This window comes from Panthera pardus, unplaced genomic scaffold (genome assembly GCF_024362965.1).
Source record: "Panthera pardus isolate Hobbes unplaced genomic scaffold, ASM2436296v1 HiC_scaffold_12, whole genome shotgun sequence".
Lineage (NCBI taxonomy): Eukaryota > Metazoa > Chordata > Mammalia > Carnivora > Felidae > Panthera > Panthera pardus.
In genome coordinates, this window is record NW_026526677.1 from 7,764,424 (window position 1) to 7,781,261 (window position 16,838).

The following is a 16,838-nucleotide window of genomic DNA, read 5'->3' on the forward strand; positions in this document are numbered from 1 at the left end:
CTGCCCAACAGCCGGCAGGGCGGGGGGCGTAGGGGCGTCTGGGTGGGGGGAGAGGGCTCTCGGTTTAGATCCCCCCTCCACGTCCCGCGAGGCCTGACCTCCGCTCGCCCACCCTCCGCGCGGCCGGTGGCGCAGCCCCAGCCCCGCGGCCCTGGCTTCCCGGGTGGCGCGGCAGGGGAGGGGTTAAGCTGCCGCAGGGACCGCCGCGTGCGGGGCGAGAGGGAGCCCCCGGTGGGGGAGGCGCAGCCGGCGGTGCGGAGCCCCGCGCAGGGGCGGGAGGGGTGGGGAGGGGAGGGGGCGGCCGCGGCGCGGGGGCGGGGCGGCGGGAAGCGGGGCCGCGGCGCCGAGAGCGGGCGGGAGCTGCAGCCGCAGCGAGGCCGGCGGGCGGGAGCGCACGGAGGTGGCGCCGGCCCGGCCGGGTGCGGGCTCCGTGCCGCGCGGGTCCCAAGAGTGAGTGAGCGAGAGCGGGCGAGGCGCCAGGCAGAGGAGGGCCTGGCCCCCAGCCCCCCCCCCCCCCAGGGCGGCGGCGGCGGCGGGCCGGGGGCAGCGGGTGGATTGGTGGGAGCGGAGTCTGCGGCCCGGGTCCGGGGTAGGTGGGAGAGAGCTGAAGCGCCCTGGACGACCCGCGGGAGGGGGCGGCATCCGCGGCGCCTCCGGCCCTTCCCAGCCACGTCTCAGCGGGACCTTCTCTCGCGGACCCCCCATTTGACAGATGAGAAAATTGAGGCTCCGAGAGGCCAAGTGACTCTCAAGGTCACACAGCGAGGAGGCGACAGAGCTAGACGGGGCTGGCTCTGGGTGGCTCCTAGGAAAAGTCAGCCAGAGAACTCAGTAGAGGAGCCCCCTCCAGCCCCGGCGAGTTTGTGCAGGGGAGGGGGACGGGGTACCTTTGGGGGGGGGGGGGCAGGCTCTGCCAGCGTCCGGGGATGAGGGGTGTCAGGGCGCTGCGGCCGCAGAGCTGGTTTCTGGACTGCGGAGGAAATGGGGGCGGCGGAATGGGCGTGTGTGCACACCCATGGGGGTGTGTGCATGTGTGGGATTGTACATGCGTGTAGGTGCACTGTCTTGTGTGTGTGTGTGTGTGTGTGTGTGCGCGCACGTGTGCGATTTCGGAGCCTCCGTGGCCGCGGGACTCCAGGCTGGCCTGGCTCGAGCGAGCTGCAAGTCCAGAACTGGCCCCATCAACGGGTTTGCATTCTGGGCTAGAAAGCTGGGTACGTGTGCCCGAGGGATCCTTCCTGCAGGTGTGCACGGGGTGTGAGTGCCATTGTGTGTATGAGACAGAGGCTGGGAGGCAAGTGCCTGAGGCCCAAGTGTGTGTGTATGGGGTGGAGGGGTCTTTCCCCCCAATGTGGGCCTCTGGCCTCAGGTATAGAATGAGAGTGTGTCCATGCATGGGTGTGTATCACCCCGCGTGTGACTGGGGTTGCTGGTGGAGACGTGCCGGCATTCTCCACCCCTCAGGACGCTGGCGCCCCCTTCTGGGCGCCCTGCTCTGTGTGTTCGAATGTGGCCTGCCTGTGAGTGAGCTCACAGTTCGACTGTGTAGTATGGGGCCTGGGTCCGGAGCTCCGGCTGGGGAGGAAGATGGTCTGCGGAAGGGCTGCACCCGGACCCCTGGGGCCTTCACGGAGGAGGTGGCTTGGGAGCGCGTGGTTCCCAGGCTCAGGCTTCCCGCTGACGCCTCCGGGGCGGCAGCGGGCTCCCCCCACCCCCACCCCGCCCCAGGAATGTTCTGCACTCTAGCTCGCCTCCCCAAGGGCAGGCCCCTGGGGGTTGCCACAGCCCCGCCTCCCCTCCCGGGAGCCCGGGAGGGGGCGATGCGGGCAGGACGCCTGGGTTCCTCCCTCCCTCCCATCCCAGGGAGAAATTCCTCCGAGGTCCCCTCAGGCTCTGGGTTCCCAAAATAACCCTGCGGGGGAAGGGAGGCTGTGGAGGGAGGGAAGCGGGAGGGGCGTAGAGCCGAGCTGCGGGGTGCTGCAGGTGCCTCCGGGGAGAGGACGCGAGAAGAGGGCCTACGAGGGGTTGGGGCACAAACCAGTTCCCGGAGTGTCCTGGCTCGTCCCCGTCCCCGGGGAGCCCCTCGGCCTTCCCGCGACTCCAAGGGTGAGCCGGAAGCCTCGCGGCCGGTCGGTTTCCCAACTGGTGGGTTGCACCATCCCGGGCCAGACCGTTTAACCCCGGGAGTGGCCGCGGCGCACGACTCCGCCCCTGCCCAGCAGGGGGCGTGCCCGCCCCGCCCCGTTCCTGCCCGCCCCGCGACTCGCAACCCACCCCCCCCCACCCCCCCCCCGCCGGCGCCTCCGCAGACTCCCTCTCTGCCTCTCCCGGGACAGGGGTCCGGTCGGAGCCCCTTGGGAGGCTTCGGAGCGCAGCTTGGCCCAGCCTCCCCGCGCCGGCGGCCATGGCGGGCACCCTAGACCTGGACAAGGGCTGCACGGTGGAGGAGCTGCTCCGCGGCTGCATCGAAGCCTTCGGTGAGTGGCACGGGAGGGCACGCCCAGCCTGAGCCCAGCTCCGAGCCTGAAACGGGGTCCCTGCCTCCCCGGGCAGACCCCTGGCCTGGACCCACCCAGTTCCGCATCCTGCCACCTTTTTAACGAAAGCCTTCTCTTCATTGCTCGGTAGAGAGATCCACACGCTTCGGAAAGATAAAATGTTTCCCTTCCCTGCTATGCCGGCATTGAAGGGAGGGACGGGGTCCCCCCAGACTCTGGAACATGCGGAGCGTTATCTGTCTCCCCGGAGGATCCGGAGGAACTGTCTATCTCTGGCCTGGGAGCTGTTTCCGGCTGGTGGGGGGCGGCTTATCTGGTGAGGGGGTGCCCTTTCCCCCAAGCACTCAGGAAGTGGCCTCTGGATTCTTGACCCCCGGGAACCCAGGCTTCTTCCGCCCCAGCTGGTTCCCCTCGGGACGATGGGCCCGGATCAGACGCTTCCCTCCTCCGGTTCCTCAGATCCTGCCTTATCCCTCGCCCACCCTACCTGTTCTTTCTAATCTGCCTACAGGATTCGCAGTCCTGGCAAAGCAGGTGATGGGCGGGGGGCCACATATCCGGCGGGCTGTGGGGTAGGCTTTAGGGACCACAGCTACGGGACGCAGGGTCACCCCGCTTCTCTCTGACCCCTCGGAGTTAGATGACTCCGGGAAGGTGCGAGACCCGCAGCTGGTGCGCATGTTCCTCATGATGCACCCTTGGTACATCCCTTCTTCGCAGCTGGCGGCAAAACTGCTCCACATATATCCTTCGCGGGCCTCGCCGTGGGCCCTGCAGTCCTGCTTGGGGGAGCCAGGCCGCCCAGCCCAGGCCAAGAATGGGCTCCGCTCCTAGAGCATGGGCCCCTTATAAGCCCTAGAATCCAGGCTTGGCGCAACCTTGCTCCAGGGCCGAGGCTCCGCCCCTTCCCGCCTCTCGAGTCAGGCCCCGCCCCCCGCCCCTGCCCCTCCTCAATTTGGGCTCTCTACAGCCTAGGACCTGTCCCTACTCCCAGCCCAAGTCCCTCCTCCGGCCTCCTTCCCGGAACCCAGGTCATGCGCTCAGCCACCCCTTAGAACCTAGCCCCGTTCCTAGCTGTGCACCCTCCCCAGACTCGCCCCTCACCCCCTCTTCAGCCCCTTTCCTACAGGCCCCACCCCAGGTCCCGCCCCCAGCATCTCTCCTAGGACCAGGCCCCTCCCACAGTCTCCCTCCAGAAGCCGGGACCCATCTCCTGCCTCCCTTTCTAGAATTAGTCTCCATCCTCGTTTTCCTTAACTCTCCTTCACCTACCAACAATCCCGGAAGGACAACTCCAATTCGCTGCAGGTGAAAACATGCCACCTGGTCAGGTGAGCCTTCCTTTTGCGACGCTGTCCCCTCTTCTCGCTCCCTTCTCTCAGGCTTCAGACTGGCCTGAAGGAGTGGAAAGAACACGTTCTGGGAGTTGGTCATGTGGGTTTGAACCCGGGCTCTGTCCATGGTGGGCCGGCTGTCACAGGCTTGCCTCTTTCCTGGTCTGGGCCTGGGTTTTCTGATCTGCCCCGTGGGGGTGGGGAAGGAATGAACGGGGCGGGGGGGGGGGGGGTGGTTGGGGGAGGGAGCCACAGTGTAGGGCTCTTTCCCCCTCTTTGGGGAACTACAATCCCAGGGGGTGGGGGGGGGGGAGGGCTGCCTTGGGTGACTCAGAACTTCCGCCAGGTACTGGATCTCGGCATTCCCAGCAGAGTTTGACTTGAACCCTGAGCTCGCTGAGCAGATCAAGGAGCTGAAGGCTCTGTTAGACCAAGAAGGGAACCGGCGGCACAGCAGCCTCATTGACATCGAGAGTGTGTGCGTGGGGCGAGCTTGAGGGCTGGGGAGGGCGCTCAGCGTCCTACACCATCTGTACTTAACAAATGTTTGTTGAATTGAATGAGTGAGGGTCATGTTACTCTCTTGCTGGAAAACCTATGGCCCCCTGTCGCCTTCACAATGTCTCGGCTGGGGATCAAAGCCTTTGGTGGTGTCCAGGCGGCTTGGCATTCCTGCAGCATCTTCCACAGCCCACTCCCATTCCGTGCACGCCATGCGACAGCTGTACGGGTCCGCTCGTCATTCCCTGCCCTGCATCCTTTGCGCCATGACGTTCCGCTCATACGGGCCCCCCTTGCCTGCCTCTCTGTGTTGTCAAGACTCAGCTCAGGTGTGGACTGTGTCCGGGCGCTGAGGGCTCGGAGGCCTTCCGGGGCAGAATTTGCCATTCCCTCCCGTGGCCTGCACTTTGTGCAGACCCCTCTGTGCAAAGACCTGTAGACGCGCCGCGCAGTTTGGTGATTGTCTGTTTCTGTGTCTGTCTCCCTCAGTAGACTGTGAGCTCTCCAAGGGAAGGAACTGTGTCTTGCTCCTCTCTGTACCCCCAGTGCCCAGCACAGTGCCTGAGTGCATGACGAGGGGGGAGTTTGCAGGAGTTGCTGGGACTGGGGACATCAGTGCCCAGCACGGTGCCACGGACTGTGTCGGTCCTCAGTCAGCCTGAGTGGTGCCTGCGCACGAGTGTGGGGCCACAAGGGACGGGGCATCTCCAGCAAAAGGGCTCACTGCCCCCGCCCCCCTCCCCTCCCCCCCAGCCCCACCTACAAGTGGAAGCGGCAGGTGACCCAGCGGAACCCCGTAGGACAGAAAAAGCGAAAGATGTCCCTGTTGTTCGACCACCTGGAGCCCATGGAGCTGGCGGAGCATCTCACCTACTTGGAGTATCGCTCCTTCTGCAAGATCCTGGTGCGGCCCCGGAGGGCATGCGGTCAGGGGTAGAGTTTGGGTTGGGGAGGAGTCCCAGGAGGATCGGGGGTCCCTGGGGTCGGCAGGGTCACAGGGTGGGTTGGGGGTTTCAGTAGCTGGAGGGTGAGGCGTGGTCCTCTGTGAGGGGAGGGGCCCGAAGGGGCTGAGGCCACTCCCATCCCCCAGTTCCAGGACTATCACAGTTTTGTGACTCACGGCTGCACCGTGGACAACCCCGTCCTGGAGCGATTCATCTCCCTCTTCAACAGTGTGTCGCAGTGGGTGCAACTCATGATCCTCAGCAAGCCCACAGCCCCTCAGCGGGCCCTGGTCATCACACACTTCGTCCACGTGGCAGAGGTGCCCGTCGCTCCACGCCCCCCCCCCCCCGCCCCGCCCCCCGCCAGCCTCCCAGGCGCCCATCCGCGGAGTCGTTCCTTTCCACCAACCCACTGCCTCCTCGCCAGAAAAGCTGGGCCAAGTTCTGGGCCTCTTCAGTGACTGGCTGCCTACCCCTCCTCCTTTGCCCCCCAGAAGCTCCTGCAGCTGCAGAACTTCAACACACTAATGGCAGTGGTGGGAGGCCTGAGCCACAGTTCCATCTCGCGCCTCAAGGAGACCCACAGTCATGTTAGCCCTGAGACGGTCAAGGTGCCTGGGACTGGGGTGGGTGGGTCAGGGGAACAGCCTGGGCAAGCCCTGGGCTAGCCCTTTCCCAGGTCTGGCCTCACTGACAACTCCTAGTAGCGTCGCGGGGTTGGGCACTCCTGTCCCCATTTGACAGATGCAGAAACTGAGGCTTGGAGGGGTCCCATGCTTTTCACAGGTTACACGACCAAAGCGGCAGAGTGGGGGCTTACCGGTCTGCCTGACCCCAAAGCTTGTGTTTTTTTCCTCTCCTTTTCTTTCTTTCTCTCTCTCTCTCTTTCCCTTTCTTTCTTTCTTTCTTTTTTAAGTTATTTATTTATTTATTTTGAGAGAGGAAGTGTGAGCGGGGGAGGGGCAGAGGGATTGGGAGAGAATCCCAAGCAGGCGACTGCGGTGCCCGATGTGGGGCTCGATCCCCTGAACCGTGAGATCATGACCTGAGCTGAAACCCGAGAGTCGGACGCTAAGCACCTGAGCCCCCCCAGGTGCCCCCTTTTATTTGTTTATTTATTTTAACATATTGGGTGACGTACATAGAGCGAAACATATAAAGCGTATGTATGTAGAGGTTAAAGAAAAATTAGAAAGAAAATGCCTGTGTAACTTAGCACCCAGGTCAAGAAACAGAAGCTTCCAGCACCTGAGACCGTAACTCCCCACCCCCCCTCCTCCCCGCCCCCCGCCCAATCAGAGGTGACCAACGTCATGACTTTTGTAATGACGGCCCTGCTTTTCTTTACAGCTTTACCATACCACGTTGTATGAATCTCAAAATAACGTGGGAGTTTTGTTGCCTGTTTCTGAATTTTCTATGAATGGGATCATGTTGTGTGTTACTTTATGTCTTGCTTCTTTCCTTCTAACGTTCTGTTACTCGTTCGTTTCCACTGCCGTATGATATTTTATTGTAAGTCTACTGCAAGTTATGTATCTCCTGTTGAACATTTGGGGGTCTTCCCAGTGTGGGCGGTTACAAAGGACACAGCGGAGGACGTTTCTTCTGGATCTTTGTCCTGTTCTGTTCGCCGCCCCGAGCCTCAGTTTCTTCTGTTAAATGTTAGGGATAGTCTGTGCCCAGGGCTGGTGTGGAGGTGGGGTCTTGGGCAGTGGGCGTTCCCTTGGACTCATGACCTATAAACTCTGACCCCCAGGGGCTAAGGGAGACAGTGCTGGGGGACAGTGAGGGAGGATTTTTTAACCTTTCACCCATCTCTGGCTCCTCATCCTCTCCCACGTTTCCAGGGCTCGGGGCGGGGGGGATGGGGGGAGGCGTAGTTGAGCCAGTGATGTGCCTAACGTGTGTGTGATTCTTTGCTTTTTGCCCCCACCCACCACGCCCCACCCCACCCCAGCTCTGGGAAGGTCTCACGGAACTGGTGACAGCCACAGGGAACTATAGCAATTACCGACGCCGGCTGGCAGCCTGCGTGGGCTTCCGCTTTCCCATCCTGGGCGTGCACCTCAAGGACCTGGTGGCCCTGCAGCTGGCACTGCCTGACTGGCTGGACCCCGCCCGGACCCGACTTAATGGGGCCAAGATGAAACAGCTCTTCAGCATCCTGGAGGAGCTGGCCATGGTGACCAGCCTTCGGCCACCAGTGCAGGCCAACCCAGATCTGCTGAGCCTACTCACGGTGAGGGGGCTTGGGAGCAGGGACGCTGGGGGTGGGGGGTGGGGGGCGGGGGCTGGGCACCAGCGTGGACAACCACCTCTGGTCTTGGGTTCACGCAAGGCTGCGGGCTTGGCCTTGTGTTCTAGGTTCTGATCAAGGAACCGAGATCCAGCCTGGGCTCCAGGGTCTGGAGTAGACACCGAGATGAGTTGCAGCCTCTGAAAGGGGCTGTGGACTCAGGTCTGATTTCGAGGCTGGCATGTGGACTTTCTGTGCCGGGCTTGAAGCTAGGCCTGGGTCCTGGGTTGAGTTCCTGGCAGTGGGTTGTGTTCAAGGCTTGGGGCTCAGCTCTGGCTTCTGGGGTCAGGGGTGGTTTCTTTTTTTTTTTTTTTAATTTTTTTTTAATGTTTATTTATTTTTGAGACCGAGACAGAGCATGAGCAGGGAAGGGGCAGAGAGAGAGGGACACACAGAATCCGAAGCAGGCTCCAGGCTCTGAGCTGTCAGCACAGAGCCCGACGTGGGGCTCGAACTCACGGACTGTGAGAGCATGACCTGAGCCAAAGTCAGACGCTTAACCGACTGAGCCACCCAGGCGCCCCAGGGGTGGTTTCTAAACATGGCCTTGAGCTCTCAGGAAAGGTCTGGGCTTGGTCTTGCACTCGGTGTGGGGGTCGAGGATGGGAGTTAGGTTCTAGTCGAGATCTAGACTAGGTTCGAGACACTGAGCCGAGGCTGGAGTTTTGGGTTAAGAGTGAATTCTTAACGGTTTCTAGCCTCTGGGCTGGGATCAGGATTGAAATCTGAGCTGGATTCTTGATGTGGGGTTGGGTTCTAGGTTGGGGCTTAATTTCAGAGCTCTTGGTTGTGTTCTGACCTGGATTCTTGGCTGGATTCTTGGGGGCGCGTTGTGCCCAAGATTTGGGGCCAAGTGGCAGGGTCTGCTCTGTGTGCTAGGCTGGTGTGTGGTCACTGGGGTGTGTTCTAAGGTGGCCTTTGTCCCGAGTCTAGCTTCTGGGCTGGGTTCCAGGCTGAGCCGTGGCCTCTAAGTGGACCTATGACCCTGGGCTCTGGACAGCGGGCTCCTGAGGGCAGCAGGGGCACGGGGTGTGATCAGACCTGTGTGTCTTAGGTATCTCTGGATCAGTATCAGACAGAGGATGAACTCTACCAGCTGTCCCTGCAGCGGGAGCCGCGCTCGAAGTCCTCGGTGAGACAGGGAATCCCTGCCTCCCCACTCTCCCCCACCTCTTTCTCCCCCACCTCTGCCCTTCCTGAAACTCCCAGGACAGAGGCTACCTCACCTGTCCAGCTTGCTGGGCGGGCTCCCTTCTCCCCAGGGCTTTCCTGCCTGCCCCCGCCCCCCACCCCGGGCCCTGGACTCCCTCACCTCCGGCCTTCACTCAGGCCTGACCATCCCCACAGCCAACCAGCCCCACAAGCTGCACCCCGCCTCCCCGGCCCCCGGTGCTGGATGAGTGGACCTCAGCTGCCAAACCCAGGCTGGATCAAGCACTCCTGGTGGAACACATCGAGAAGATGGTGGAGGTGAGACTCTGTGGCAGCCAGCCCTGCAACCTGAGGGGTCGGGGGACAGGTCCGCAGCGGTGCATCGAGAACGATTTTGCCTGGCCACCACCCTCGGAGCCACACTGGCGCCTCGTTCCAGGGCCAGGGCTCAGGCTCCAGCAGGCAAGGGGCGGAGCCAGTGGGCGGGGTTGGGGGGGTACGGTAAAGGGAGAGAAAAAGGGGAGCTGCAGAGGCGCCCACGCCTGAGCACCCTTCGTAACATGGACTGGGCCTGTGGACAGGACGGGACTGACGCCTGTTTCGTTCTCCTGTCCTCCTGTCCCCCGCGTGTCCCTCTGTGCACTTCAGTCTGTGTTCCGGAACTTTGACGTCGATGGGGACGGCCACATCTCACAGGAAGAGTTCCAGATCATCCGTGGGAACTTCCCTTACCTCAGCGCCTTTGGGGACCTCGACCAGAACCAGTGAGGAGGGCTGGGGGCTGGGGGAGAGGGAAGGCAGACTCACTTCCCCCCCGGGTTTCAGCTTCCTCCTGTGCAAGAGGAGGCCACTGAACCAGATGATCGCGGCCGAGGAAGCCACCAATGTGGCGAGGGGCTCGTATTGGAGGGGGAGGCTTCCAGCTGTGGCAGCACAGGGTTACCCCACTCATTCAGACAGATGGGGGGGCCCCACCTGAATCTTGCAAAGACTGTGGCCTGGGGACTGTTGCTACATAAATGCCGCTTTATTTGTGGAGCTCACAGCTGGCAAAAAGTGTGGGCAAGTTCAACTCCTGGGTAGCCTGTTTTAATGAATAGAAAAGAAAGGCCTGTAATTAGCAGCACCCACTTGCTTATCAACAATTCACATACTGACAATTTGGACAAACAGCTGATTCTCTGGAGTAGGTTAAACATGCCCCCTGCAACCATGTTCATATCCCTGTTTTGCTGAGCAGACAAAAAACTCCAGTCGCAATTTACAGCCCCATCTCAGGTCGACTTATATTTTTAACGCTATTCATATTTCAAAAATCTGGGCTTTTTTTTTTTTTTTTTTTCCATATTGCGGAGCCCCGTGGTAAAAAAGAAATCCAGGTAGTAAAACGGATTTACAGTGAACAAAGCGTATGAAGTGAGACGCCAAAGTTACGGTCGTCCTCCCATCTTTCCCCATCAGAAGAGGCTATATTATTAGTAACATGTTTGCAATGCCACTGGCTTGGCAACAGTGTGTCCTTCCAGTCTTTTTTTTTTTTTTCCCCCTCCCTGCATGTGCAAATTGCTACAGATTTTGTTTGTGCCTGTTCCATGGACAAATAGGATTGTGGTATAAATCTAGCTCTGCCCACGGGGCTGGTTACAGTTGCTTTGTTTCTGCTCCCAGAACTGAGACAGAATTCTAGGTTATGTCCCTGGGTTGGTGGGTGGATTTTTTCCAGGTCACACTTTTAGCGAGGGTGCCGCTCGCTGTTGGAGACCTTAGATACAGCTTCGCGCGGGGGGTCTCAGCCTTGACTTCCCACCTCCTGCGCACCCCAAGCCTTGTGCCCAGCCCATCTGGGCACCAAAATCCAGCACCTGGCTCTCTAGGGAGACCAGCAACCCCCTCCTAGGGCAGCCTCAGCCTTGGTCCCAACTCCCTGCCTCAGCTTGATGCTCGCTCTCTGTTTCTGGAATGTGAGGATGCCCATTTCTTTCCCACAAGCTCACCTACGCATTTAAAGCAAATTTTGGTATATTTTAACCGGGATCTAGTATTTTATTTGTAGCAGCAGGGTTTGCAGGGTTTTTTGTTGTTGTTGTTGGTGGTGGTGGTGGGTTTGTTTGTTTGTTTGTTTGTTTGTTTATTTATTTATTTATTTATTATCACTTTCTTGATGGAACTGCACGTCTTGCTTTTTTGCTTTTGTTTTTGTTTTCCACGTAACCCTCTATCACGGACATCTTTCCACGCCAGCTTCGTGCAGAACGACCTCGTTCTTTAGAATAGCTGCAGGGTGTCCCGCTGTCATTATCCTGCTGATGGACATGTAGACTGTCCCCAGTTTTCCGCTGTTAATATACGCCATGCTGCTGTGAACATCTTTGTACCAATGCACCCAGGCCACTATTTCTGTAGGTGAAATTCCTGGAAGTAGGATAATTGGATCAAAAGATATGCACATTCTAAATTAGGAGAGAGCCTGCCAAAGTGACCTCAGGCAAGGTTGTGCCAGCCTGCACCCCCATCAGCAGTGAGTGAGTGCCCATCTCCCAACTTCCTTGCCAACACTGGACGCTATAATAAGCTTTACAATTTTGTCAGTCTAATTGGCAAATGGTGTCTTGGTTAAATTTGAATCTCTTTAATACTAGCGGGGGTAGGATCTCTTTTCATATGTTTATCGGTCCCTTATATTTCTTTTGTTAATTGCTTGTTCATATTCTTTGTCCATTATTCCACTGGGTTTGTGGGTCTTTTTTTCTCATTGATTTTCAGAATCTCTGTTAATGGATGTTAACTCTTTGCTGTCGAATGTGTTTGCAAATATCTTCTTCCAGTCTGTCGTTTGTGTTGTCCGTTTCCATATAAAATTTTAAAAAAGTGTCGCGTGTTCAATATGTCCGTCTTTTCCTTTATGACTTCTTGGACTTGTGTTATGTCTAGAAAGGCCCTCATCTCCTTGAAATTCCAAAGGTATCCTCTTACACCTCTCCAGATACTTCGATGGTTTTTGTTTTTACATCAGTGGTCTCAGTTCAGTGAGAACGTAGTGTCCAGGCACAGCGTGCGGTAAGAATCTAGGGTGATATATATATTTTTTCTAAATGGCCAGCTGTCCCAATGCCCCACTGAATTGAAGGATCACCTGGGCCACATCATGGAGCCCCAGATATAATAATAGTCAGGAGTTTCCAACAAGGATGAACACTGACAGAAATAGCTCCGCGTGGCCCAGGACCTACCAACTACACAGACACTGTTATAAATGCTTCATGTGCCCTCATTCAGTCCTCACACAAACCCATGAGGGGCAGGAATTATCACTGTCCCCGTTTACAGAAGAAGAAACTGAGGCACAGGGAGATTAATGAGCCCAAAGGTCACAGAGCTAGGAAGTAACCAAGCCAGAATTTGAACGGAGGTCTGTCTCCAGAGCACATGCTCCTTTCGTAAAATAGGTTAATAGGTGAGAAAAGGGTTCTGTGGGAACCCCTGGGTTATGTGGGGGAATCCTGATTGCAGGTGTCTTTCCAGCACTCACCCGCATGAGAGTCAGAGGCAGGCGGCTTTTCCCAATCTTGCCTGGTCCCAGAGCTCAGCAGAAGTCTCTTGAATCTCAGGGCTCCCAATGGGTGTTCCAAAGAGCTCACGTTGGGAAACAAAGGCTGATAATCTCGTGGGAAAGCGCACAGCCCTTCTAGTTAGTTTACACGCCAACGCTGTGAAGTGACCCCGGCAGGAGTTATGATCCTCATTTCTCTGGGAAGGAAACCCAGGGGAAGTGACTTGCCCAAGACCACACAAGTGGTAGCGGCCAGTGCTTCTGGCTGGCTCCCAAGTCTAGGCCTCTCTTTGCGGCACCAGGAAATCTAAAACCAGGAGTTGGGTGAGGATCTTTTCCTTGGTAGGGAAGTTCCCAGTGGGATGGGTTAGGCTGGTGGGTGGCTGGTCCCGGGGGAGGGCCCCGACCTGAGGCGCTCCCTCTCCCACCCCGCCCCCCCGCAGGGATGGCTGCATCAGCAGGGAGGAAATGGTGTCCTACTTCCTGCGCTCCAGCTCGGTGCTGGGCGGCCGCATGGGCTTCGTGCACAACTTCCACGAGAGCAACTCCTTGCGCCCGGTTGCCTGCCGCCACTGCAAGGCCCTGGTGAGACCCCCCACCAAGCCACACCCCTCCAGCCCTGGCCCCTCCGCTCGCCCCGCCCTCCCTCCGGCCCCGCCCCTGCTGGAGGCCTCGTAGCAGCGACGAACCTTGTTAATTCCGCCTGCCTCTCCTCTGGCCGTTCTGCGCCTGCGTTGGCCCGAGGGGCTCTAAAGCCCCAGAGTGGGTCAGTTCCAGTCCCTGCCCTTGAGAAAGAAGAGGTGGAATCATTACCTCTCAAGCCCTCTCCCCCAGCACAGCCCCCTCCTCTATTTCAGATCCTGGGCATCTACAAGCAGGGCCTCAAATGCCGAGGTGAGCAGGGCCGGAGGGCCGAATTTTGGGGGAAGAGCTACTCTCTGCGCGGGGATTCTAATTTTGGCGGGGCAACCGAGGAGGAGTGAGGTACCCTGGAGCCAGAGGGGCGTGCTGATTATATTGAAAGGGGTAGCCTTTAAGTGGGCTTTTATTGTGGTGAGACAGCTGCCCGGCCACCGAGGACTTGGCGGAGGGTGTGGATTGGCGAGCAGGATGAAGCACTTTGGAAGGAGAGTCTCATTTTGGTGGGGCAGCTGCTCAGGAGCACAGGAAACTGGGGAGAGGTGCAGGCCTGGGGAAGGGGCCAGAAAGCGTTCTGACCCAGGGCCCTGGCTGGGCTCCCCATCTGCCTCTCCCAGCCTGCGGCGTGAACTGCCACAAGCAATGTAGAGACCGTCTGTCCGTTGAGTGCCGGCGCCGGGCCCAGAGTGTGAGTCTGGAGGGGACTGTGCCCTCGCCCTCGCCCACCCACACCCATCACCGAGCCTTCAGCTTCTCCCTGCCCCGCCCAGGTAGGCGAGGCTCCCGGCCTCCAGGTAAGAGGGGGTCTCCTCCTGTGCTGTCCTGTGAGGGGAGGGAGGCAGGGCCATTGTGGCAAAGTATTAACCTATCCAGGAGGGAAAGCTTCCTGGAGTTTGTAATTCTGTGATGTTGGTGGGGTGATAATGAAGGATTGAAAAGGTAAGGGGGCCAGAAGGTGGCTCAGGAAACCTTGACCTTCTGAAGCTGAGAGAAACGAATAATACATAAAGAGTTAGAGTGAGGGCACCTGGGCGGCTCAATCGGTTACGCGGTTAAGCGTCTGACTTCCATTCGGGGCATGATCTCGCGGTCTGTGAGTTCGAGCCCCGTGTCGGGCTCTGGGCTGACAGCTCGGAGCCTGGAGCCTGCTTCGGATTCTGTGTCTCCCTCTTTTTCTGCCCCTTCCCCTGCTCATGCTCTGGGTCTCCCTCAAAAATAAATAAACATTAAAAAAAGAAAAAAAAAGAGTAAAAGTGAAAGGGGCTTCAAGATTCCAGTCACAGGGGTGCCTGGCTGGCTCAGGCAGCAGAGTATCCCTTTTCGTCTGCTCTGGAGGCCATTCTGAGAAATGTCCCTTGCCCTGGAAATCTTTGGCGGCTGTCTTGGGGGTCTCCTGTGGTTCTAGCGCAGTGTGCCGAATGACAGTTCCCCAAATGATTTATTTTGCTGAGAACACTCTGAACCACCATGTTAAACTGGGGTCGGAGGCAGTTGACCACAGCCATTTGAATTGGCCTGCGTCCTCAGAAATAGAGGCAGTCACCAGGCATCAGTCCTCAAAAATAGAAAAAGTGAAGCCATTTGCATGGAGCCTTCCGAAGTGCTGGGGTCTAAAATGTGAAACACACACAAAATTGACATTTGAAGCAAACTGCACTGACAACTACGTGGCTGTGAAAAAGCCGCGGTGGAATGAAAACTTCGAAGAGGCTCAAAAACGGGAGGCCCGACTGGTCACTCAGTGAATTGATTTTTGGTGGATGGGTCTGCTTCCGGGATGGGGTAAGGTGCCGGCTGTGAGTGGGGGAAGGGCTGCTGAAGGCACAGGGACCCAGGAGCTGTTCCCGCGACCCCCGCCCACTTCCCTGCAGAGATCAGAGAGGAGGAGGTGCAGGCCGTGGAGGATGGCGTATTTGACATCCACTTGTAATTGATGGTGAGTCCTGGGCAGCCTGCGTGGCTGAGGGCTGGGGACATGGCGGGAGGGGAGGATCAAGGAAACAGGCCCTCTGTCTGCATGGCCCAGGCCGGGTGGACTCTTACTTTTTCCCTGACAACCTGTGTTGTTGTTTTCCTTCCCAGCTGTGACTGGATCAAACACTCAGGCCTGCCTTGGAGAAAAGACTTGGACCACAGCAGGAAGCCTGGGGTGCTGGGGCAGCAGGCTGGGGCTGGGGGGTGGGGTGGGGGGGTGAGGGTGGCATGCAGCTGAGGGTTGGGCCGGGGCTGGCGTCCCTAAGGTTGTACAGACTCTTGTGAATATTTGTATTTTCCAGATGGAATAAAAAGGCCCATGTAATTAACCCAGCCCATCAGAGCCTAGAATCTTCAAGGGGCGGGGGAGGGGGGGGGAGGTGGGTACCGTAAGGACAGGGGCTAGAATCTTAGCATCCAGAACTCTGTAGTCAGAGAATCTTGGGAGATCTGGAATCTCAAGTGTTGGGAATCTTAGGGGGAGTAGAATTGGGGGGTAGAACTTTAGAACCCAGAAACCTTGAGACATAATAATCTTGGAGAGGGCCTAGAATCTCCAGGAATCCAGAATCTTGGCAGGGGCGGGCGGGGGGGGGGGGGCGTGTCTCGGACTTGATGCTACGGCTTCTTTGCACCCAGAATTGCTGGGCCCGGTGGCCTGGGTAACCGTAGCCTTCAGCCCGTAGCCGAAATTCCCTTGCTTGACAGGTGGCCTCTCAGCCCCTGCTTGAATACCTCCGGCGGTGGGAATCTCACTGCAGTGGGGGAGAGAGGGCAGCCCTGAGTGCTGGCTGTGGGGCAGGGAGGGAGGTGGGGACCTGGGCAGCCTTGGCCCCAGTAGCCCCTGCCGGGCTGGCAGCCTCTTGACCCGGTGCTGCTGCTGCCAGCCGGAAGGACGGTGACTTCCAGAGGAAATGCATATCGATCCCTCTCTCAGCCTCCTGTGGCCTCTCCCAACCCAGCTCTTCCCTCCTGAGTCTGCAGCACCGAGGTTTTGGGGGTCACCGCTACCCGAGGCTACTTCTAAGGCTGGTCTGGGTACAGAGGGTGCGGTAGGGGGGCTTCTGAAGCTGGGCCAGGCTCCAGCAGCCCTGAGAGTGGGAGCTGTCTCCTCCAACATTGGAGCTCCAATGGGGAGCTGCCCCCCAACCTGGGGTGTGTCGAACGGCAGCTGTGGGTTGTCCTGGGGGTGGCGCCTTGAGCACCGCCCCCCATTCCTACCTGCAAAGCAATGGCCTCAGCCCCTCCCTCGGGGGTCCCTGACCCCATGCTCCCCTCTCCCCTTGAGACCCCACTCCTGCCGGGCCACTCCTCACTGAGGTCACCTGCAGCTCTACCCTCTGTTGAGACCCCAGCCCTGTTCCCCATCGGGTCCCTCGGGCTACCCCTCCTTTCGTCCTCAGCCCCCTCCTGCCCTGCCCCCTCTGAAGGCTGTAATATCCGTTTCACGATTTGGGGGCTGAGTTGCTATAACAACAGACGGCGATTGTGTTGTGAAGAGCAGCTCGCTCCCGGTGCCGCCCGCCTCCCGCGCTGCCTCCGTCCCTGCAGCCTGGTCCGCTCCCCTCCCCGCAGCCCTCCGCCCCAGCCCGGCCTCTTCCCCGTGTGGTGTGTGCGTGTGTGTGTGCATATGTGCGCCCAGGTCTGCCCTGCCCGGGAGTGTGATGTGGGACTGTCTTTTCATGGTTGCGCGTGTGAATTAGGTGTACGAGCCTCACGTTGTGCGTGCGTGTGCATGTGTGTGTGTGCAGACACACACGCCGTATTTGCTGCGTTTCCCCTCCGCCGTGTGTCCCCACGGGACTGTGTCTGGGAGAAGGGCCACATTGGGTCGGGTGCCTTTTGGGGGGCTGTCTTGAGGTGGTGCGTCCCAACTACGTTGGGTAGCCTGAACCTTGGGACCTTGGCGGGGAGACCTCCCTGTGGCTGGGGGGAGGGGCAGGGAGG

The 16,838-nt window shown here is 58.9% G+C and overlaps 2 protein-coding genes across 3 annotated transcripts; both read left to right on the forward strand.

The window, feature by feature from the left end:
* The first annotated feature begins 320 nt into the window (after positions 1 to 320).
* Positions 321 to 15,224, forward strand: RASGRP2 (RAS guanyl releasing protein 2). 2 transcript variants are annotated; one of them, XM_053899534.1, is made up of 17 exons: positions 321 to 450; positions 2,337 to 2,477; positions 3,139 to 3,241; positions 3,767 to 3,829; positions 4,179 to 4,310; positions 5,087 to 5,237; positions 5,424 to 5,597; positions 5,772 to 5,888; positions 7,238 to 7,519; positions 8,631 to 8,708; positions 8,924 to 9,046; positions 9,377 to 9,492; positions 12,722 to 12,863; positions 13,136 to 13,172; positions 13,535 to 13,711; positions 14,789 to 14,853; positions 15,000 to 15,224. In XM_053899534.1, the coding sequence occupies exons 2-16, from the start codon at positions 2,405 to 2,407 to the stop codon at positions 14,845 to 14,847; spliced, it is 1,827 nt and encodes a 608-aa protein (XP_053755509.1). In that variant the 5' UTR covers positions 321 to 450; positions 2,337 to 2,404; the 3' UTR covers positions 14,848 to 14,853; positions 15,000 to 15,224. The 2 variants fall into 2 exon arrangements, with proteins under 2 accessions (XP_053755509.1, XP_053755508.1); XM_053899533.1 differs by lacking the exon at positions 321 to 450 and adding an exon at positions 2,629 to 2,814 and having other exon boundaries at positions 2,363 to 2,477.
* On the forward strand, positions 946 to 1,932 carry LOC128776140 (uncharacterized). Its single transcript, XM_053899539.1, is given in 2 exon segments — positions 946 to 1,171; positions 1,174 to 1,932. Coding segments are annotated over 2 exon segments (927 nt in total). The 5' UTR covers positions 946 to 981; the 3' UTR covers positions 1,911 to 1,932.
* Positions 15,225 to 16,838: the final 1,614 nt, after the last annotated feature.